The sequence below is a fragment of the Mustela nigripes genome, unplaced genomic scaffold (assembly GCF_022355385.1).
Source record: "Mustela nigripes isolate SB6536 unplaced genomic scaffold, MUSNIG.SB6536 HiC_scaffold_75, whole genome shotgun sequence".
NCBI classification, from domain to species: domain Eukaryota; kingdom Metazoa; phylum Chordata; class Mammalia; order Carnivora; family Mustelidae; genus Mustela; species Mustela nigripes.
This window is the reverse complement of record NW_026739490.1, coordinates 4,147,387-4,169,408: the sequence shown is the minus strand read 5'-3', so window position 1 is coordinate 4,169,408 and position 22,022 is coordinate 4,147,387. Positions and strand designations below refer to the sequence as shown.

Below are 22,022 nucleotides of genomic sequence, written 5' to 3'. Positions count from 1 at the left end.
ACTAAACTAGCCAGGTACCCCTGGAAGTTTCTATTAAAGCTAAACATAACTTGTTGTCCAGCAATTTTTAAATGAGGACTTAGCTCCACAAAAAGATTTATACGTGCATGCCCATAGCAGCCTTATTGCTAGTAGCCCAAACCCAGAGAAGCCCAAGTATTCCATAGATGATAGAATTAATAGGGGCGCCTGGATGGTTCAGATGTTTAAGCGTCTGTCTTTGGCTCAGGTCATGATCTCAGGGTCTGAGATGGAGCCCTGCATCGGGCTCCCTGCTTCCCCCTCTCTCTCTGCCTGCCTCTGCCTACTTGTGATCTCTCTCTCTCTCTTTGTCAAATAAATAAAATCTTTTAAAAAAAAGGAAAATAGAATTAATAAATAAATAAATAAATAAATAAATTGTGTGATAGAATACTACCCAGCAAAGGAAGAGCGAATTCCTGATAGATGCAACAACATAGACGAATGTCAAAAACATGTTGAGTAGGGGCGCCTGGCTGGCTCAGTCAGTGGGGAATGCAACCCTGAGTTCGAGTATCCTGTTAGGAGTAGACATTACTTAAAAAAATGCTGGGTGAAAGATGCCAGACACCAAAGAGCATGTATTATTTGATTTTATTTATATTAAATTCAAGAACAGGCAAAAACTAAACTATGGTGTTGGAATCAGAATAATGAATTGGGGTTGAGATTGATAAAGGGGTACAAGGGAACTTTCTGAGAGGCAGAAAGAGTCTTGATTTTGATCCAGGTGCTGGCTGCACAGGTGTTTACTTCCGTAAAAATCAAGTGGCACACTTAAGATTGATACATTTCACAGAATTATGCTTCAAGAAACAAAGCCCTTTTGTGCACAAAAGAACCACAGTGTTTTCTGTTTTCTGCACCGGTTCCAGATCCTAGGGGAGGGGCCTTAGGACAAGAGAGAGCATGAGGGGCTGAAAGCAAGGAAGGCTGCAGTAGGAAGCTGGGGCCATGGAGGAATGTGATCAGGGGAAGGTGGCTGTCCTGGGGGACGTCTGTGAACTCTGGTAGCTTGCAAGCCATATCCTGCCCACACACGCATTTGCTTGTTTTCCCACAAATTTTAGGTAAATGTCTGTTGCCAAGCAACTTACGTCAGTGGTTTTCGGGAAGAAAGTACAGGAGAGCAGTGCCTGAGTGGCAGGTGACCAGCAAACAATGTCCTGAGGCTGATGAAGAAGCCAAGTAGACTGACCACTGGGACTGAGCCCCAGAAGAGCCATCTGCAGCAGGGACTGACCCACAAGCTGACAAGCCCTCTTCTCCTGAGACCACTGAAAGGTAAGGTGAGCTTATACCAGACCCTGTTATGTCCAGAGAGTCTAAGGGTGACTCCTGGAAGCCAGAGGACTCAGAGGCCCTGTATTGCAGGAAAGCATATCCTAGGTGAAAAGCCACTGGCATGGGGCACCTGGGTGGCTCAGTCACTTAAGCATCGGACTCTTGATTTCTGCTCTGGTGGTGATCTCAGGGTCATGGGGTCCAGCCCCCTGTGCGCTCTGTGCTCAGTGGAGAGTCTACTTCGGATTCTTCTCCTCCTCTGCTCTTCCCTCCCCACCACCCCCCCCAGCCTCTCATCTCTCTCTCTCTCTGATAAATAAGTTAATCTTTATTAAAAAAAAAAAAAGAAAGAAAGAAAGAAAGAAAAGACAATACTGGAATATCACTGGCAGTTTCTCCTGAGTGGAAGCCTTAGGAGTGCAGATTTCCATTTTCTTCATCAAGCATTTCTAGTTTTCCCCATAGGAACTATATAAGCATAAAATTTTTCCCCAGCTTTACTGAAAATATATCAATTTTTTTGAAATGAAGTTGGCAGTGTGAAAGATAAAATAGTTTAAATAATAACAGTTTAAAAACTTTTCTGAAACAAGGTTGTAAAGACAGGTTTATATTTTGTTTTTTCAGTCTTAGCTCCCTGAAGGGCCTCAGACATGAGAACATTTCCCTTTTTGGGGCTGTCTGTCACTATTCTTTGGGCCTGACTCTGCTCTCCGGGGGGAAACGTGAGCTGGTGGCTGCTGAGTCAACACATCTAAGCCACGGCCCTTCTAGTAGCACCCGCTTGGGGACTTGGGCCACCTGCTTGGTTATGCTTGGTTATTATGGAGGGGGATTCCACAGGCCCTCACTGGAGGGGGTGGGGTGGGTGAAACAAGTGATGGGGATTGGGAAGAGCAGTTGTCATGATTGAGCCCTGGGTGGCATATGGAAGTGCTGAGTCACTATATTGTACACCCGAAAGTAATATTACACTGTATGTTAACTAACTGGAATTTAAATAAAAACCTCAAAAGCCCCCAAAATGCAATCTACTCATGAAATAGGGTGGAACACAGTCCACTGTAAAAGGTACAATAATATAAATAGCAAGATAGGGATGGCTTTACATTTTATTTTACTTAAAAATTTTTCATTTTGAAATAATTTCAGACTTACAAAACAGTTGCAAAAATAATAAAATGTTTACATCTTACATAACTACAGCACAATGATAAATATCAGAAAATTAGCACAGATGGAGTATTATTAACTAAACCAAAGTCTTAGTAAGTGTTCCACATTTGTCCCACCAATGTCCTTTTTTATCTTTCAGGGTCCAATTCAGGATCTCCCACTGCTTTCGGTTGTTCTATCTCTTTATTCTTGTTTAATCAGGAACAGTTCCTCAGTCTTTCCTTGACATTTTTGGAGAGTTATTCTGTAGGTCAGTGCTGTCCGGTATATCTTTTTTTAAAACTCTCTGGTAGAATGTTCTGCAATGACAGAACCACACAATATCTGTGCTGTGTACTGTGGCAGCCATTAGCCATATAAAAATGGCACTTAGAATGTGGCTCGTGGGGCTGAGTAACTGAGTTTTATTTTTTTAATTTTTTTATTTTTTTTTAAAGATTTTATTTATTTATTTGACAGATAGAGATCACAAGTAGGCTGAGAGGCAGGCAGTGAGAGAGAGGAGGAAGCAGGCTCCCTGCTGAGCAGAGAGCCCGATGTGGGGCTCGATCCCAGGACCTTGGGATCATGACCGGAGCCGAAGGCAGAGGCTTTAACCCACTGAGCCACCCCGGTGCCCCTGAGTAACTGAGTTTTACATCAATACCTTAATTTGTGGGAAATGGCTATGGTGCAAAGTGGCTACTGTATGGAACGTGACACTTCTTGAATGGCCCACATTTGGGTTTTTTGACATTTCCCCATGATTGTTTTCAGATTATGAGTTTTGGCAAGAATAGCATAGATGAGATGATATACCCTCCTTAGGATCCCAGGCAAAGGTGGCAGGAGACCATGTAGGCCAGGATTTTCATTGTGGTAACATACACATAACATAAAATTTACCATTCTAACCATTGTGGGGTGTGCAGTTCCCTGGCATTAAGAACATCCATTGTTGTGCAGCCTTTATCACCTTCCATTGCCGGAACTTTCTTATCTTTCCCAACTGAACCTCTCTACCCATTTCCTCAAAAATTTAAAAATAGAATTATCAAAAGATCTGGCAAGTCTCCTTCTGGAGGAATACCCACAGAAACGAAAGCGGGGACTTCAACAGATATTTGTACCTCCACGTTCACAGCAGCATTATTCACAACTGGCCAAAGGTAGAAGCAGTGGACAAATGGACAAAATGTGGTCTCTCCATACAATGGAATCTGATTCAGCCTTCAAAAGGAAGGAAATTCTAACACATACTATAACAGGGATGCACTTTGAAGACACTATGCTACATGAAATAAGCCAGTCACGAAATGACAAATATTGTATCATTCCATTTACATAAGCTCTCTAGAACAGTCAAACTCCTAGAGACATAAAGTAGCATAGGAGCTTCTAGGAGCCGGGGAGCAATGGAGAGGGGAGACTTAGTGTTTAATGGGTAGAGAGGTTCAGTTGGAGAAGATGAAAAATTCTGGAAATGGACGGTGGTGATGGCTGCACAGCAGTGTGAATATTGCCAGAGAACTGTACACTTACCAGTGGTTAGAATATGTTAAATTTTATGTTCTGTATATGTTACACCACAATAAACAGCCATCCTGTCCCATAGCAGCTGTGCCATTTCACATTCGTACCAGTAATGTACAAGGGTTCCAGTTTCTTCATATCCTTGCCAACACTTGTTATTTTCTTGTTTGTTGGTTTTATAGTAGCCATTCTAAAGGTTTGTATCTGCTATAGACCAAATGTTTATGTCCCCTCCCCCATTTATATTTTAAAATCCATTCTCCAATGTGATGGTATTTGGAGGTGGTATCTTCGGGAGGTGATTTGGGTCACAAGTGTGGAGCACTTATGGATCACACTTGATCTTAGCCAAAAGGCCGAGAAGTGATGAGCACTTATGGATCAAATTAGTGCTCTTTTATTTTTTTATTTTTAAAAGATTTTATTTATTTATTTGACAGACAGATATCACAAGTAGGCAGAGATGCGGCAGAGAGCGCGGGGGAAGCAGGCTCCTTGCTGAGCAGAGAGCCGGATGCAGGGCTCGATCCCAGAACCCTGGGATCATGACCTGAGGGGAAGGCAGAGGCTTTAACCCACTGAGCCACCCAGGTGCTCCAAATTAGTGCTCTTTAAAAGAGACCCAGAGGGGCACCTGGGTGGCTCAGTGGATTAAAGCCTCTGCTTTCGGCTCAGGTCATGATCCCAGGGTCCTGGGATCGAGCCCCACATTGGGCTCTCTGCTCAGCAGGGAGCCTGCTTCCTCCTCTCTCTCTGTCTGCCTCTCTGCCTACTTGTGATCTCTGTCTGTCAAATAAATAAATAAATCTTAAAAAAAAAAAAAGAGACCCAGAGATCTCCCTTGCTTACATGATGGAAGCATCACGTGAGGACAGCAAGAAGACTATGTTTCTGAAGTAGCAAGTGAGTGTCTATGAGACACCAAATCTACTGGCACCTTGATCTTGGACTTCCCAGCCTCCAGAATTAGAAATAAGTGTTTGTTGTCTGGGCCTCCCAGACAGCAGCCCAAATGGGCTAAGATAGTATCTCATTGTGTTTTTGAGAAAGCTGTGTTTTTTTGTTTGTTTGTTTGTTGTTTTTTTTTTCCTAATATAAGGGTAGAGACAGGGGTGAAAACTGCATTTGGAAGCCAGTCGTCACACTCCCATATTCTTTTTTTTTTTTTTAATTTTTTATTTATTTGACACAGGGAGAGAGAGATCACAAGTAGGCAGAGAGGCAGACAGAGAGAGGGGGGAAGTAGGCTCCCTGCTGAGCAGAGAGCCCGATGCAGGGCTCGATCTCAGGACCCTGACATCATGACCCGAGCCAAAGGCAGAGGCTTTAACTCACTGAGCCACCCAGGTGCCCCTCCCGTGTTCTTCCTGCAAGAATTAGATATGAGGTCATGGATTGGAGTAGGTAGCAGGCAAGATGAATTCTCGAACCAATTGACATTCACCCTGTCTTGGCTAAATAAGACATACTAGCTTTATTACAGTTAGTTGAGTTCAGGTGTAATAATAACATTTTGTAAATGCTGAATGTTGTGAAATATCCACAGGGTTACTAATAAATAAAATCTCATCTAAAAAGTGTTCAGGCATTTTCCTGTGACTTAGTTTGGGAGCACTAACTTTTAAGATAGGTGTGTACTCAGGCATTTGTATGTGATCTCTGTCAAAGCACCTCCCACTTCCCTACCCTCCCCACCCCTCCCCCAGCCCCAGAGGAGAGAGAGAACCTCAAGCCAGCTCCCCACTGAGTGTGGAGCCAGGAGTAGGACTTGATCTCCCTACCCTGGGATCATGACCTGAGTCAAAGGCAGACACTTAACTGACTGAACCACTCAGGTGCCCAGTCTTTCACTTTTAAGTTGCAGTATAAAGTATAACAATCTTGACTGTACAGCTGATGCATTTTTACATATGTACAAGCCCATATATCCACCACTCACATCAAGATATAGAATATTTCTGGGACACCAGGGTGGCTGGGTGGTTCAGTCAGCTAATCGCCTGCCTTCAGCTCAGGTCATGATCCCAGGGTTCTAGGATCAAGCCCCACGTCAGGCTCCCTGCTCAGCAAGAAGTCTGCTTCTCTCCCTGTTCCTCCCCCTGGTCATGCACATGCTCTCTCTCTCAAATAAATGAAAAAAAAAATCTTTAAAACAATGATAGAGAACATTTCTATTCCCTGCAAAATTTCCCTTGTGCCCACCCAGAAGTAATTTCTATTTACGTAGATGAGTTTTGCCCATTTTCGAACCTTGCCTTAGCTCGCCACTGAAGGAACAAACAGGATGTATTCTTTGTGCTTTACTTGGTTAACTGTGGTTCCCATTTATCCTGGTGACAGTCATCCATGTTATGTGTAGTGATCGATTGTCTTTTTCACTGCTGTATACTATTCCATAATGTGAGTGCACCACTGTTGGTCTCTTCATTCTCCTGCTGAGGGAAACTTTGGGTTGTTTCCAGAGTTTGGCTATTGCGAACAAAGCCACTATGAACACTAGGTATCCTGTACATTTTTAGTTGGACACACAGCTAAGAGAGTGGTGGCTGGGTGATAGACTTGGCATGTTTAAGTTTAGTAAGAACTGCCATTTTCTGAATCTTTTAATATCTCTTAAAACCGGGAAAAATAAACCTCAACCTGGTTATTGTGAGAGTATTTAGTGGGTTCTAGGGTATAAGACTTTAAGCCTGTACCTGGAACACAGTGGTGGCTTAGTAATTGCTGGCTTCTGCCCCAAGCAGAGGAAGGGCCAGGCAGTTGGCACTGTGGGGAAGTACCTGCCTCAGACCCTTGCGCAGAGAAGCTTCCCACGCAGCACTAAAGACCCACACCCAGCAGGCGGGGCAAGTCAATCGCGGTGCCCCTGCCCAGCTCTTACCTACCCAGCTTCCTCCCACCGCGATCCTGCTTCCCCAGGAGTCGCCCTGTGAACTTCGCGTATCACCCTATATTTATTGAGCACTAACTACGTGCCAGGTCCTAGGTGCCCGGGTACAAATGACATAAAGACCCTCCCCCTTCAAATTACTTGGCGGGAGGAGTGATTGCTTAGCGTAGGGAGCACGGTGACCCAGCCGACCACTGACTCCGAGGTCGGCCGTCCACTTGGATTCTGGATTTCCCCTGGACGTTGCTCGAGACAAACAAGGAAAGAAAATAATCTGATCCTCTACGCCGCAGCAGGGACCTAGGTCGGTCCGGGAGCGCGGTCTGGCGTGTCCAGGTCCGGGAGCCAAGGCCAAGCGTCCCCCGCCCACTGCCCTCTGGCTCTGGTGGGCCGAGAAGCCCCGCCCCCGCCGTCTGGCCAATGGCCGCGCGGTCCCGCCTCTCCCCGCCGCGCCCCCTCCCTGCTGGGGAGGGTTCCGGAGTGTCCGCGGAGGTCGGCGGGTCGCGGAGTCGTGGCTACCCGAGGTAAGTTAGCCTTCCTGGGCCCTCTGTCCCGTCGGCTCAGGGCTCGCGGATCCCGTTCGGGGAGGTGGCCAGCGGCGTCAAGAGCCGAGTGGGACTTGGAGTCCGCCCGGGCGCTCGGGGGTCAGGGACGCCACTGGGTGCGTGGGGCTGGGGAAGAGCCCACGAGCAGTTCGCCGCAGCGAGGACTCCACGAGCCTCAGCCAGCCCCGGGGGTGGCGCGGGGCGTCTGCCCGGACTGGAGGGGAAGTTGGGCGGGAAGAAGGCAGGCGCCGGTTGCGGAGCTCCTGCAGCCTCCACGCAGGCCGAGGGTGACTCCCGGGCGAGGCCTGGCCCGGGCGCGCCAACCTCCCGGAGCCGGGGCCGCGCCTACAAGTCTGGGGCCGCCGTCCTCCCCGGAGCCATGACAGTTCTCGGGGGTGACAGCTGCTCAGAACAGCCTCCCTCCCTCAGCGAGCCTGGTCCTGGTCCCATCCAGCAATCGGAGCCCAGTCGGTGAGGCCTCGCCCCTCTCGGCCGGTTGTTATTTCTTTCCTGGACGCTCTCAGAGCCTCCGGGGCGTTCAGGGAGACAGCTCTCCTCGCAGCGTCGGTCTGCCCTTCTCTGAGACGGGAAGGAGATGCTGGGAAAACAAAAACAAAAACAAATAAAAAAAAATCGACGTTCTCATGCGCATGCTGTGGAGTCGCAAAAACTTTTGGAAGTACAGTCAACAGCCTGAGAACCGTGACTGCCATAGAGGGAATGCACTCGGGCTTGTCTGAACGATTTACAGTTCTTTAAAGAGAAGGGACTAAATGTTTCAGCCTCAGGGGCACACCCTCACACAACTCCCCTCACACAAGCCGTGCCCTCGGTCCCTCTGGGGCTGTGAGTCTCACTTGCTGCAGCAGGGCATATATTCTGCAAGGTGTTATGGTGAGCTGCAAAGAGGCAGCAGGTCCTGGGTTCAAATCCTGACTGCTTGTGCAACCTGGCATCATTTCTCCTCTCCTAAATGAAAGAAACTTAGGATGGGCCCGCCTATAGTGGAACGGTGAATAAATGTGAACAATATGGGCTTCCTTTCTTTTTGGTTGGAGCATGTTATACTTCATACTCCCCACCCCCACCTCCTTTTTAAAAGGTTTTATTTATTTGTCAGACGGAGAGAGCAGGGGGAGCGGCAGGCCAAGGGAGAACTGCCCGAGCAAGGAGCCTGCTTCCAGACTCGATCCCAGGACCCTGGGATCATGACCTGAGTTGAAGGGAGATGCTTCACCAACTGAGCCACCCAGGAGTCCCCATACTTCCCAAACTCTTATGCCTAAGGGCTGAGGCTCAGATGCAGAAGAATGTATTACTTGACTCTCTCCTGGTACCTCTCTGGATGCCATGGAAGAGAAGGAGAAAGGATCATTTGGCCACCTTAGAGTTGTTCTTTGCTCACCTCCTGAAGGCTCAGAGGAGCCCCCCCCCCCCCAACACCAAATCGCCTTGATCCTCTTGACCTCTGTCATTAACACATTAACCAGCAGGAATGTCGCCCCTGGTGGCTAACAAAGCAAGGCATGTAACATGAGGCTATGAGGCCTAGAGTCCGCCCACGCCAGGCACCTATGTGTTTGCTCCAGCCTGACCCTCTGTCTTCTGACCCCTTCCTTCCTACAAAACCTACTTGGACATGTTCCAGCATCTTAAGCTTCACTTGTTCAAAATGGAGCTTTGGAGACCTCTCTGTACCACAGCTTCTCCACCAGATTCTCTAGCCTGCCTGAATGGCACCCTCCGTCCACCAACACCTGAGCATCCTTGATTCTTCTCTCTTCCTCACTTCCCACATCCGCAGCACACCAGGAACCCAAGCACCTCTCACCACCTCCCAGGGCAGCATTCCCGCCATCCCCATCCTGTGGCCCCTTCCTTTAGCCTCCTGATTTATCTCCCTGCTTCCATCCTGGTCCCTCCACAGTCCAGGTTTTCACAACTACCAGGGAGGTCTTTAACAAAAGTTCAGTCCTCTCCCTTCCCTGCTCAGAACCCCCTGATGGCCTCCCATCTCACCCCCCCCCCAAAGTAACCCCCAAAGTCCTTTCCTGCAACACCCCACATGAGCCACCTCTCCTAACCTCCTTGATCTTGATCTCTGCCCCTCCCCCTAGCTTTCTAAACCTGGACCCCTCAGACCCGTTTTCTGTTCTTCAAACACGCCAAGCTCATTTACGCCTTAGGACTTCTAATTTGCTGTGCCGCCCTCCAACCCCCACCCCCAGAGCTGATCTTGTTACAGCCCAGAAGGCCTCAGCTCAAATGTCAGGGATTCAGAAAGACTTCCCTGACCACCTCCATCCATGCAACATACCTTTCTCCAGGGGTTCTGTCTCATTACCCTGCTTTATTTTCCATGATTAATGTCTGGAATTCTTATATATGTATATGTTTACTCATTTGTTATCTGTCCCACCCCAATAGAATATAAATTGGATGATGGCAGAGATCTTGTCCCTTTTATTCCCTGCAGCTCTCCCTGAGCGGGGAGGCAGGTAAGAAACTCGCAGACAACCCCATCTATAATTGCAAATTGTGGTAAGTGCTACCTAAGCAACTAGTAGCAATTGCTAGTAATTGAGGCACTTCTAAATGTGAACCTTATGTGGTTGAACTATTGTGTTGTCAAAACAAGCTCTCTAAGCCATTTTAGGGGTGAAGAGAAACCTGCAAAGGACTGGTAATTTGCCCCAGATCACACAGTGAGTGGAACCAGCCTCCTATCCTAAGAACATGTATGCAACAAGCCTTAATGGTGGGCTTGCAGTCATGTTCTAGAAAGAACCTGATCCTGGAGGCTGAAGACTTCTGTTTTTTGCTCTTCCACTAACTAGCAAGCCCCTTAATTTCTTGGTACTTTGTTTTCTTCACATTTAAAGTAGGATGATCTTATTATTATTTTGGGCTTTTCTTTCTTTTTTTTTTTTTTCCTGGTACACACCAGGGAAGCAGCACTTCTTGGTGGAGCCCACTTGCTGTCAGCAGCTAGGGGCAAAACAGACCTTGGAACAATGGCAGGGAGCCAGAGCCCTCCCCAACACTGACCAGCCTGCAGGGAAGAAATGGGGCCTAGAGCTGGATCTGATTTCTTTTGGTCATCAATTCATTTTTTTAAAAGGTTTTATTTATTTATTTGACAGAGATCACAAGTAGGCAGAGAGGCAGGCTCCCCGCTGAGCAGAGAGCTGGATGCAGGGCTCGATCCCAGGACCCCGGAATCATGACCTGAGCTGAAAGCAGAGGCTTTGACCCACTGAGCCACCCAGGCGCCCCGGTCATCAATTCGTTTTTAAGCAAATTTCTTGAGGGCCTCTGGGACTCAGGCAGTCATAAAATTAGACGATTAAAGAAAGAAGCAAGCACTCCAGAGAATTGAGAAAGAAAGGAATCATTGCCTTTTGTCCCACCCCATTCCCAACTCTGTTACCATAAGTGGTGTGCTTTCTTTTCCAGCCTTTTTACCCCCCCTCCCCCATCTGTCCTTTTATGGGCCAGAACCCGCCATCACTTCAGAACCTAGACAGCGATGACGTTTGCAGAGGAAAAGACTTACGAGTATATCCGCTACCATTACAGCAGTTTTGTCGACCGCATTCATGTTCTGGAGATACTGCCTTACCTGTCCTGCCTCACCACAAGTGACCAGGTGAGCTGGGGGCATGGGATTCTGACTGACTCGGTGCAGGGGCATGGGGCTCGGAGCTTTCCGCCAAAGCCAGGGCCAACTCCTTCCTTTTCCATCTTCTGCATCCTGCTTCTTGACCTTGACGCTTCTCTAACTTGCAGAATGAAGTGTGGTTCAAGCTGGCCTTTTCCCACGTAGCTGAGCTCCCTCTTGCGTCCATACGGTGTAGTGCTAAAAAAGTAGGGTGCTGGCTGCCTGAGATGTCTGGGCTTCGGTCCCCTCACGTGCTCCCCTCGAGACTTTCCTTGACGTCGTCTCTTGTCATTGTTCCTGCTCCGTGTTGACTCCATTCACCTTATCACGGGACCCTGTCCTGACAGGGAGCCCAGGGCTCAGTTTTGACAGCTCGCGGGAGCCAGACTGCCCTAGCCTCTCAGAACTGGCTGTAGCCCCAAGAGAAGTGGGGCTGGCCGCCTCCCAGTTCTAGCTGCTCCCAGTGGCTCCGGCTCTCTGCTGCCACCACGCGGCTGTGCTGATGGTGGTGCGGGCCTGTGGCTGTTGGGATTCGGGCCCCCTCCCTTGAATTAGGGGGCATAGGGGGTGCCTCCTGACTAGTTCTGCAGGATATGTTTCCTATGGGTCTTCGTTTCTGCTCTCTGTTTGCCCGTCTGCATGTGGGAATTCAGTGCCCATAAAACCTCCTCTGCCCTGAGACTCCTTATCAGAGTCTCCCAGCATCCCAACCTCCTGATTCTTAGCATTGGCTTCCTCTCTCTGTCCCTTTACCTCCTTTTCGTCTTCTGTTTCCTCTGTACCTTTCCTCTGCTGTTAATCCAAACCCTTTCTTTTTGCCTTCGGGGCTACCTGAGCAAACCCCAGGCTTTGGTGAAGGACTAACTAGGATCTGTCCATAGGATCTTTGTTACCTTATTTCTGCTAAGCTTGTTTCCTCACCAGTAGAGTCGGGACAGTAGCTCTCAGCATCCTGAGCACAGGGCCTGGCACACAGTAAGAGCCTGTTTCCTGGTAACTGCCTTTAAACTTGGGCCCAAACACTGGCCTTGTCCTGGGCTCTGACTGAGTTTCAGATGGCTGCCTTGCTCTTGGGGCTACTTGGAGCCTCTCTCTGCAACTGTCCCCTCTGAGTGGGGAAGGGGCCAGGGCCCCCTGGCTTGAGCAGGGCAGCTGGCTGTGTCTTCCAGGACCGACTGCGGGCCTCTTGCCAGCTCTCTGGGAACCAGGGCACCCTCTGGGAGCTCTTCAACAGCCTTCGGCGGCGGATCGGCTGGGTGGAGTCCCTCATCAGTGCACTAAGGGCCTGTGAGCTGGTGGATCTTGCTGACGAAGTGGCTCGCATCTACTACAGCAACCTGCCCGGTGAGCTTCCTGCTGTGGCCCTCCTTGTGGAACCCCTGTTAGTTCCCTTGGCCTCCATTCAGCCTCTCCCCTCCCCTCTGTACTCCTGCCTCCCTCTGTCACTTTCCCTCCCATGACTCTTACGCGGTAGACAAACCTGGGTGTGGATCACAGCTTAGCTTCTTGTTAGCCATGTCCCTTCGGCCAAGTCCCTTAATTTCTCTAAACCTCAGTCTTCCCCTCTGTAAAATGGGACTCACGGCCAGACATCTACATTGTAGGACTGTGGTTGGTACCACGAGATGATGGATGTGGGACTGGACACCTCCCATGTGCTCACCAGATGGGACTTCCTCTAATTTTTGTGGCTGTGACATTTGCTTCCCTCCTCTTTCTCACTTCCTCTTGTCTCTCGTTCAGCTGACGGCCTTCTCTCCCCTCTACTCTACTCTTCCCTTCCCCCGTCACTGTCTCCTCTTTCTTCCTCATGGTTTCCTTCCTTCCTCTCCCTCATCTCTTCCTCTCCCCCTTGCTTCCCCTGGAGTCTTCTCAGTCCTCCACCCTAGCCGCAGAGTTACCCTTCCGGGCCAAGTGGCCAGAGGGGTCTGGTGAGGTCAGGTCGGAGGGGTCATGACAGGAAGAAAATTCAAGCCAGCCCTATTTATGATTTAGACTAGAGACAACTCCTGAGACCCTGACGAGATTTACAGCCTTAGAAGAGCCTCCTGTTTGCTTTTCTTTTTTTTCTTTCCCTCCCTCCCTCTCCCTCTCTCTCCCTTCCATCCTTCTTTCTGAGGGGTCAGTTAAGGGGGACAGCCACCAACAAAGAGGAGGAGAAAGCCACTGGGTTCCAGAATGACAGGGGAGAGAGAAGTGGTGACCGCTGACCCAGTCTGGGTTGTGAGAGGCTTGTGGAGTGCCCCCCATGGCCCCCCCAACCTCTCCCACCCTACTCCTTCTACCTCTCCTGGTTTTTGTCCTCCCTACCTTCCTCTCTCCCTCCCGCTACTGCCTCCCACTCAATGAGTCTTGTCTCTTCTAAGTACACCCTACATCAGGACAGCTTTGGGAGTTGGGGGTGGGGGCTGATAGTCATTGACCTGGGGGTCCAGGAGCACGCAGGCCTTTCCTGTCATTGGGAGCATCCATGATTCCCCCTTGACATCACTCTGTCTTTGCCTCCAGGGGTCCGGAACCGGCCTCCAGCCCCAGTGGAGCCACAGTTAGTTCCTGCTGAGGTTCCACGGTCCTCTAAACCTGCTGTGGCCCCCAGGGCCCCCCACAACGGCTACAGAGAGGAGGAGCCAAGTTTCCCCTTGCCAGTCCAGGATACCCAGCCAGCAGAGTCCCCGGAAGAGGTGTGTCCTCACAGTCTACTTTGGGCCTCCTGCTTTTGTGTTCCTATCTTTCCAGCTTCTAGAAGCTCTCTTATCTCCCACCCACAAACCATGTCTAATCTCTGCTCGGAACCTCAGGGCTCCCTCGGTGGAGGTAGGCTCCAAACCAGCTTTCAGACTGCTAAGCTGGGCTTCACCCTGTGGTAGTGCTCAATCCTCTTACCAGCCAGCGGTGAAGCCACAGTTTTGTGGTCTTTGCAGTGGTTTGTGTGACGAGGTGAGCTATATCGAGGGACCAGGGAATGAACAGTGGAGGGGTACTGGGGAAGCAGGAGGTAATGGGGTGGTTGGAGTACTTATTGCCAGTAAAGCTGATTCAGAGCAGAAATGGCTGATTCTGTTGGGATGTCCAGGAGATGTCAGACCATGAACTTGAAGCCCAAGAAAGGGGTCTGTGCAATAGTATCAGAGAGGGGAACCTTTTACAGGGCAAGGCAGATGAATAGAGACTCCCCATGGGACAGTGTGTGTTTTTGGTGAGGTAGGTTCCTGTAGACAGGGTCTGGCAATGACCAAAGCCCGGGCTAGGGGCTTCCTCAGTTTCTGTACTTCGTGCTATGGGCTGAGACCTGTAGGAGATGCCCACTCCTGGGAAAAGCAATTGCCTCATTTATATTTTCCCTCTTGCAGAGTTCAAAGAAAGTCCCACCGATGCCCCATTCTGGGGATGTCCTGAGGAGGCCCGCTGGCCCCCTGGAAACCTCCTCTGACATGGCGGCCTTCAACCCTCTGACCTTCAGTGGACATCAAGAGCAGGACACAGAACTAGGCGGTGCCCACACACCAGGTATGTGTGGAATCTGGAGTTCTGGGGCCTCTCCAACCTCCCAGTGAGGGTGAAGACTTAGAGTTGCCCCCCTTGGACAGGAGGCAAGGGGGAATAAAGGGAGTTTACCTTAGGGAGCAACTCAGTTCCTTAGAGGGCATATCCATATTTTCTGTGTAGCAAACTGTTCCCACATTTAGTAGCTTAAAATATAACGATTTAGCTCATGATTCTGTGGGTGAGCAATTTGGGCTGGTTCAGGGTAGTTCTTCAGGTCTCGGCTGAATTCCCTCTTGTATACACGTTGATGCCCAAACACACGTACGCTCTGCTGGGGCACCTTGGTTCTCTTCAGCGAGTCCTCGTCCTTCACCAGACAAGTCTATTTCATGGCAGCTGAGCAGAATTCTGAGAGAGCAGGCTCCTGGGCAAAGACTCACCCTGGCAGTTTCATCCTGCCTCATTCTGTGAGCCAGAGCAGGTCACGGAGGCCAGCGCAGAGTCAAGGAGTCAGGAAATAGACTCCATCCCTGGATGAGAGGACTGACAATCACACTGCAGAGGGTGTGGGTACAGGTAAGGGAAGAGGGGCCTCTGGTGCCCTGTGACTGCTGGGAGCTCTTCTGCCTGGTCCAGAATTGCTCCTATGGGCGGGGAGAGGAAGGTGGCAGAGGGAGGAGCATCCAGAATTTCCCCCAAGATAAGGAGCAGACACAGGAGGAAAGGAGGGTGTCCCAGGCAGGAGAAGAAAGAGCAGAGGATAATGAGTGATCTTTAAGCTCCTAGATGCTTTTAGGGAGAGGGACCATTTCACTCTTAGAAGACTCGGCTTTAGGTCAAGGACTAAGGATATATAGGTCCAAGGACCCAGGCCTGGGCACAGTGACCAAAGGGACTGTGGAGATTCCCTGGGTAAGAAGTTGGGGGGCTTGGAGGCAGTAGGGACTTGAGCTAGGGCACAGTGGCTCTTCAGCCTTCTGATCCCAGGGTGACTGTGATTTTAGAGTAACGGTCCTGTGATTTGTGTCTCCCCTTTTATTTTGCCCCCTGCAGGCACGGCCTCCAGCCTCCCCTCATCCCGTGGGCCTGTGTCTCCATCTGTCTCCTTCCAGCCCCTGAGCCGTTCCACCCACAGGGCGAGCCGTTTGCCTGCACCCTCCGCGGCAGCGCCATCTGCTGGCACCTCCTCCTCATCCATGGGCTTGGCCTGTGCAGGGGGCTCTGGTGACCATCGTGAGGCCGGCGTCTGCTCCACGGGGCCTGGGGTGTCCACAAGCTCACTGACCACCAGCATTGTGTCCTCCAGGGTTCCTGCCAGCTCAGCACTTGACAGAGCAGTGCCTTCCAAGTTGCCTGCCAGCTCAAAACCCTCAGGGGCAGTAGCCACTAATGTGCTCACAAGTCTGCCACCATCCAAACTACCCATCAACTCAGTGCGTGCTGGCACAGCAGCACCCAGAGTGCCTACAGGCTTGGTGCCCGAGCCCAGGATGTCCACAAGCACGGTGCCCAGCAAGGCGCCCGCCAGCACTGTGCCCACCGTCAGGAGCCACACACCCTCAGGGGTGAGTCTTTGCGCTGTCCAGCAGTGATCCAGGCTTTTCCCTCTAGCCCTGTCCTCGGACGCTTTCCAGTCCCCAGTCCATCTCTAGCCTGGGATATCCCAGTGCTGCTCCTCGAGGGTGTAGGGCTAGCTGAGATCTAGCATCTTCCAGACCCCACATACACCCTTTAGAGTAATAATAATCCTTCAAGCCCCTGAGTGCAGATGCCTTGGGACGGTTGGGCATGATGGCCATCCCCCTGATCATGTGCCTTAGCCCATTTAGAGCTTGCAGCTACCCATGGAGCTCAGTAGTGTGTGTTGCAGACTGAACAATGAGGGGCAGCACGGGGCGGCCTGCCTGCTTCAGTGCCCTGCTCCTTACCACTGGAATATCCAGTCTGCCTCACCACGAGCCAGTCCTTACTGACTGCAGTCTTAGATGGGACTAACATGCTGGAGGTAGCCACACTGATGCAGCAGTGCCCCTCCCCCGCCCCCCTGCTTCATGGCTGGGGCAAGCCCTTGCAGCCCTGTAGCTGCTGTCTGCCTGGAGCAACCAAGTCCAGGGGACCCTTTAGGCCCATGGCAGGGCTCTGACGCTGTGGCTGCTCCATGGCCCTCCACCCAGGCAGAACATCAGAGTGGGATGGGGCCATAGCGACCAAGGGCTCCAGGAGGGTGGGGGTGAACTTACAGGCAGGCCAGTGAGTAGCAAGAGGGGTACATTGGAGGAAGTCACCACTGGTACCCCAGCCAGCAGAGCCTTGGTCCCTGAATCCCCCACTGCCCTCCCGTACCATCAGTGGGTTGAGTCTCCAAGAGGGGGCGGCTTCCTTTCTGGACTTTGGGCTGGGAATTGGAGGGTTGGAATGCTAGTTCATGGCCTGGCTGGAAATGGGGTCATGCAACTTGGCTGTCTCCCTGCCATCCCCAGTCCCTTTCAGCCCCTCCTTTCTTTCCCAGGAGACTGCAGGAGCTCCAGGGCCCACCATCTCCACCAGAGACAGCTTGCCCGAACCAAACCCCAGCTCTTCTGGCTGGGAGTCCGAGTTGGAGCTGAGCAAGCCAGGCTGTCTGGCCTCCCGGGTAGAAAGTGAGCCATTCTCGGGCTGCTCTGCGGACCTGGCCCTCAGCTACAGCAAGTCGTTGGACGCGGGGCCTGACAATGCCCCAGAGGAGAACGAGTACCAGTCGGTAGATTCCATTAGGATCCAAGTGACCCAGGACCCCAGCGTTGACCTGCTGGAGGGTAATCCTGGGCCGCGTGCCACCCCGGAGCCCCTGGAGGAGGAGGATTACATCCAGGTCAGCACCTGGGCTCCGTGGCTCAGGGCAGCTGCTACTGGGGTGTTCCTGGCCTTGTTCCTGACAGTGGTCTACAGGCGGCGCCTGCTCCAGTGAAGCCTCTGGGTCCTCTGTGCTGGGAATCTGCTCCCTTACCCAGAGGACATCCAGCCCAAGCACGGACTGTGCTGTCTTCCTACCTTGTCCCTTTTGTGGGGCTGGTGGAGCCTGGGTCAGAGGGGAGCCAGGGGGCCTCAGGCCACATTTCTGTCCCAGCTCATGCCCTCTCCATATGCTACAGACCTTGCCTACCCTGCAATCTGGATTATCACCTTTATTCTCTGGAGGAGGTGAGGTATGCCCATCCAGGCTGTATACCCATTTGTCTGAGTCCACAGATCAAGAAGTACCACTGGTTGGCAATGCCCCCCATCCTGCCCTTGTGCTGGGTGGCTAGCAGATGTGCAGTGGCAGTGGTGGGGCAGGGCGGACCTCCACAGGACCTTGCTCCAGACCCCAAAAGCCCAGCCATTGCTCTAGGAGCATCAGGGTGGTCCATCTACAGGGACATGGCTGCTTGTGGTCCCTCAAGAGGTGGAGGAGGTCCAGACATTCTCCTGGACCTTGGGGAATGTAAGCTGCTGGGCTAAGGACTGCCTCTGAAGCCTCTCTCCAGCCTCCTCACCCCCATCTTCCTTTCCTTCCCTTCTGGTCTCTATGCTCTTTAGCTGGGAGGAGGGCGTATTTGGGGAGGATAGGCCTGCCAGGCAGAGCTCAGACCAAGGTTTGGATTTCAGCTCCACCCCTTCCTGGGCTGTGTGGCCTTGGCAGATGGTCAGACTTCTCTGGTCTTGCTTCTGCACATGGGCAGTGAGTATCATGGCGCATCTCCACTGGGTTCTTCTGAGATTGAAGCACACAAGTGTTTGTCAAGTGCCTGACCCAGAGTTGGTGAACACCGACAACTCCCCCTACCTCTCCCCTGTGCCGCCTGGTAGATACGAGGGTAGCAGAGGCAGAGTGCCCAGTGAGTCAGGGTGCTGCTCTGTAGTGTAGGGTGGGCCTGTACCCCACTCTTAACTTTCACTCACTCTGTGCTCTGTCCCTCTGCGCTCTTGATTAACCTCTCTGTGCCTCTGTTTCCTCAGCTGTAAAATAGGGATGAAATACTAAAACTTCTATGTGTAAGAAAATAGATCTTCCAGTGTGGTGAGGATTAAATGATTTTATGTACACCAATCTTAGAATGGTTCCTGGCATTTATTAAGGGTTGGGTACATGCTGTTATAAACATGGAGGGGCTGGAGCGCTTGGCTTCAAGCTTACAAGGCAGATGCAGATCCTACAGCCTCCCCTCCCAGCCTCCGTTGTCCTGTGCACTGAGTCACTGGCGGGTGGGAAAGGAGGCACACCCACTGGGGCAGCTGTGCAGGGTGAGGGTTGGGGTGCCTCTCCGGCAGCCAGATGGATTGGCGAATATCTTCATGGGTGTTTTTTTCCAGGCAGCCATCTCTGGAACCCCAGGAGCCACTTCCATTCCTGTGCTCTGCAAGAGACAAAGGCTAGCTCCTGGGGAGGTACCCCCAAACTGACAGCTGGTAGGTTCTCGACCCTGCTTTGGCTGCTACAGCCTTGCTTTATAGGTGGCTTCAGTGACCTCTACCTTGAGTGACCTGTCCCTTTCCCTCTAAACTTTTCCTTAAGATTTTATTTATTTATTTGACAGAGAGAAACGGTGAGAGAGGGAACACAAGAAGCAGGGGGAGTGGGAGAGGGGGAAGGGCCCAATCCCAGGACCCTGGGATCATGACCTGGGCTGAAGGCAGACACTTACTGACCCAGGTGCCCCTAAACATCTTTTCAACCCTCACTCTGAACCCAACAGCCTGCACCCTGAAACTAGGAGAGGTCCCTACCCAAGCTGTCTGGACCACTCCTTGTCACCCTTGCTCTTAGCCAGCCCTCTGTGCTCTCCCTCCCTCTCAGATACCCGGGTCAGTAAACAGTTCATACACCGGTATAGTTTTAATGTGTGACTTTCCCAGGGTAGCTTTGGAAAAGATTATCTCAAGAAAGCAATGTATAGTCCCAAAGGATACTACTTTGCTGGTGGAATTTCAAACAGTGACCAGCCATGTGGGAGACGCCTTTCGGTAAGGTACGTAGGAATCATTCAGGGACCTACGAGGCACTTTTCACCTGATGCTGCCCAGGAGCCCTAATCTGGCCTGAAACAGCAGGCCTGTTTGGGCTCTTGTCAACCAAAGGCCTCTAAAATGCCAACTTCAAGCAGGGTTGGGAATTGGCCAGAGTAATGAGGCCTGTGGCCGGGAGATGTCTTGGGATAGTTGATACGATGTTTCCGATTTCAGAAATCCTGGGTTTGGAGTATGGCTTTCAGCCGCAGGAGGGGGTGCATAGGAGGGTGATACAGATAGGTTACCCCCATCACCATGACCTGGACCATATGGAGGCCAGAACCCCAGGAAGGGAGAGAGGACGTCTGCCCCCAGTGTGAGGCCCAGCCACCTATCCTTGGAGGCTTGGGAGAACACACTTCACCTCAGGGAAAAGGCTGGGGTGGGGCCAGAGGCCCAGCGCCGTCCCAAGTCCCAGTGGGTTAGGGTGGACTCAGTCAGAGTACCCTCTTCACCTTCTCTCTCCCGCTGAAACATTTTCCTCAAAACCCAAGAGCCACCACAGCTTTTCTCCCCGTGAGAAACATGGACCTTGTTTGATGACCTACTAAAGCCAGACCAGTGCTGTGCCCTCACCATATTTTCCTTGCTGGATACACTCAGATTTCATCTGATTTAGGGGGAATTTCTGGTAAGAGATCAAGAAGATGGCCCTTAGCCTCCTGGGCTTTGGGTTATTCACAGATTCTTTCAAGAAACATTGTTTATTATGAAAAACTTTCACATACAAAATAGAACATAAGAAAATGTATATCAGAAATAAATGTCAGAGAAAATAGAATGAGAACACGCCCCCCACCCCCAGCCCATGCCCATCATCCAGCTTCAACAATTATGGACTGATAGCCAGTCTTGTTCATTCCTGCCTGATTTCCCCTTTTTCTGTACTGGTTCCTTTTATTACTCAGAGACTGAGGAGTGCAGAAAACCAAGGGGCGAGGCACACTTGGCTGGGAGAATATATATATATTTTTAATTTACCATCATACGCCATTTATTCCTTCCTTGTTTAAGAACAGGCAAAACTGGGGCAACTGGGTGGCTCAGTGGGTTAAGCCTCTGCTTTTGGCTCGGGTCATGGTCTCAGGGTCCTGGAATCAAGCCCCGGGTCGGGCTCTCTGCTCAGTGGGGAGCCTGCTGCCCCCTCTCTCTCTGCCTGCCTCTCTGCCTACTTGTGATCTCTGTCTGTCAAATAAATAAAAAAAATCTTAAAAAAAAAAACAGGCAAAACTATGCTGTCAAATGAAGAAGGAGTGGAGCTATCAGCTGGGAGAATTTTTGATAAAGGCCTTCTGTTTCCTGCTGAGGCAGCATTAGGCATTCCCTTCTTAGTTGCTTGGTCTCTGTGGGGGAAATCCCATGTGAAGCAGTTCAAAGAGTGAGCAGCATTGGGTTCCCATCTTAGTGAGAGGAGACCAAAGGGGCTGCCTCCATGGACAAGGTCCTTGGAGGGGTCCTTGGAGGGGTCTGGCTACGCTCCTGTCCCAGAGAGGCGACATCTGGGTATGTCCAGTGGCAGCTTGCCATTGCATCGGGGGCCTCTGCCAGGCTCTGATAGAACCCTTCCAGGAGGCAGAAATGACCTGTCTGGGCTAGATTCAAATTTCACAGTATGTCTCTTGCTCTCTAGGAGTCTCCTAGGAATGGAGTCATTCAGGCCTTGAGGTCACTTGCTCTCTGTAAATTGGCCTCACCTTCCCCCAGCGAAAGTAGTGTTTGGCATTCCTGATCTAATCTGTGCTAGAAGTGACTAGTCTCCATGGATGAGAATCCCATGTTTCCCCTCTGCTCACCTTTCTGTTTTCTTCCCTGTAGCCTAGGGCCATGAGGCTTACACTTGGTATCGGGCACAGTCCCCCAGCATTCCGCACTCCCGCAGTAGCTGGTGACAATGATAGTAATACCCAGGGCTGCTGCTTTCCCCATACCTTGCTGTGTGCCAGGCACTGGACTAAGCATTTTACACAGATCAACTTGCTCAGTCCTCAGCCCTAGGCAAGGGGCACCATTCTGACCCAATGTATATAGCTAGTCTGCAACACTGGGAGGGAGCAAGGACCAGAGGAGAACGTGCAAGGGAACGCTGTGACCCCAAACCCCAGACCTAGAAGTTTCCTACTCTTGCTCATGACCCACAGCTGTTTGCATGTCTGGAGCTGGGGACTCCATTTAAAACAAGATCTCACACCATCACGTTCCTGCCTGGTGTGCCAAGATCTGCCCCGTGTTGCGATAGTGTAATAATGTGCAATATTATAACTAATGGTCTGAAGGATGTTGTAACAATAGGACTGTCATCACTGTGTGTGCATGATTGGTGCCCAGGCTTAATGGCCTGAGGCTCTGAGAGGCAAGGCAGGGGGCACAGGCTACAAGGCCCGGCCTCCAGAGGCCAGTTTGGTATAGCAAACATCCATCC

The 22,022-nt window shown here is 51.0% G+C and overlaps 1 protein-coding gene across 4 annotated transcripts in view; it reads left to right on the top strand.

The window, feature by feature from the left end:
* The first annotated feature begins 1,127 nt into the window (after positions 1–1,127).
* LOC132008179 (mitochondrial antiviral-signaling protein-like) overlaps positions 1,128–22,022 on the top strand; it is a 37,688-nt gene continuing 16,793 nt past the window's right edge. For 2 of the 4 annotated variants that reach the window (XR_009401556.1, XM_059386602.1), the window contains exons 1-8: positions 7,313–7,407; positions 10,885–11,077; positions 12,259–12,433; positions 13,598–13,770; positions 14,440–14,596; positions 15,629–16,140; positions 17,085–17,426; positions 18,908–19,003. Coding sequence is in view for 3 of the 4 variants with exons in the window: in XM_059386602.1 (XP_059242585.1) it covers positions 10,958–11,077; positions 12,259–12,433; positions 13,598–13,770; positions 14,440–14,596; positions 15,629–16,140; positions 17,085–17,426; positions 18,908–18,997 (1,569 nt within the window). In the remaining variant the exon portion in view is untranslated. Of the gene's footprint in view, positions 1,306–7,312; positions 7,408–10,884; positions 11,078–12,258; positions 12,434–13,597; positions 13,771–14,439; positions 14,597–15,628; positions 16,141–17,084; positions 18,123–18,907; positions 19,004–22,022 lie in introns of those variants that run through there. The other 2 variants (XM_059386601.1, XM_059386600.1) reach the window with 2 other exon arrangements.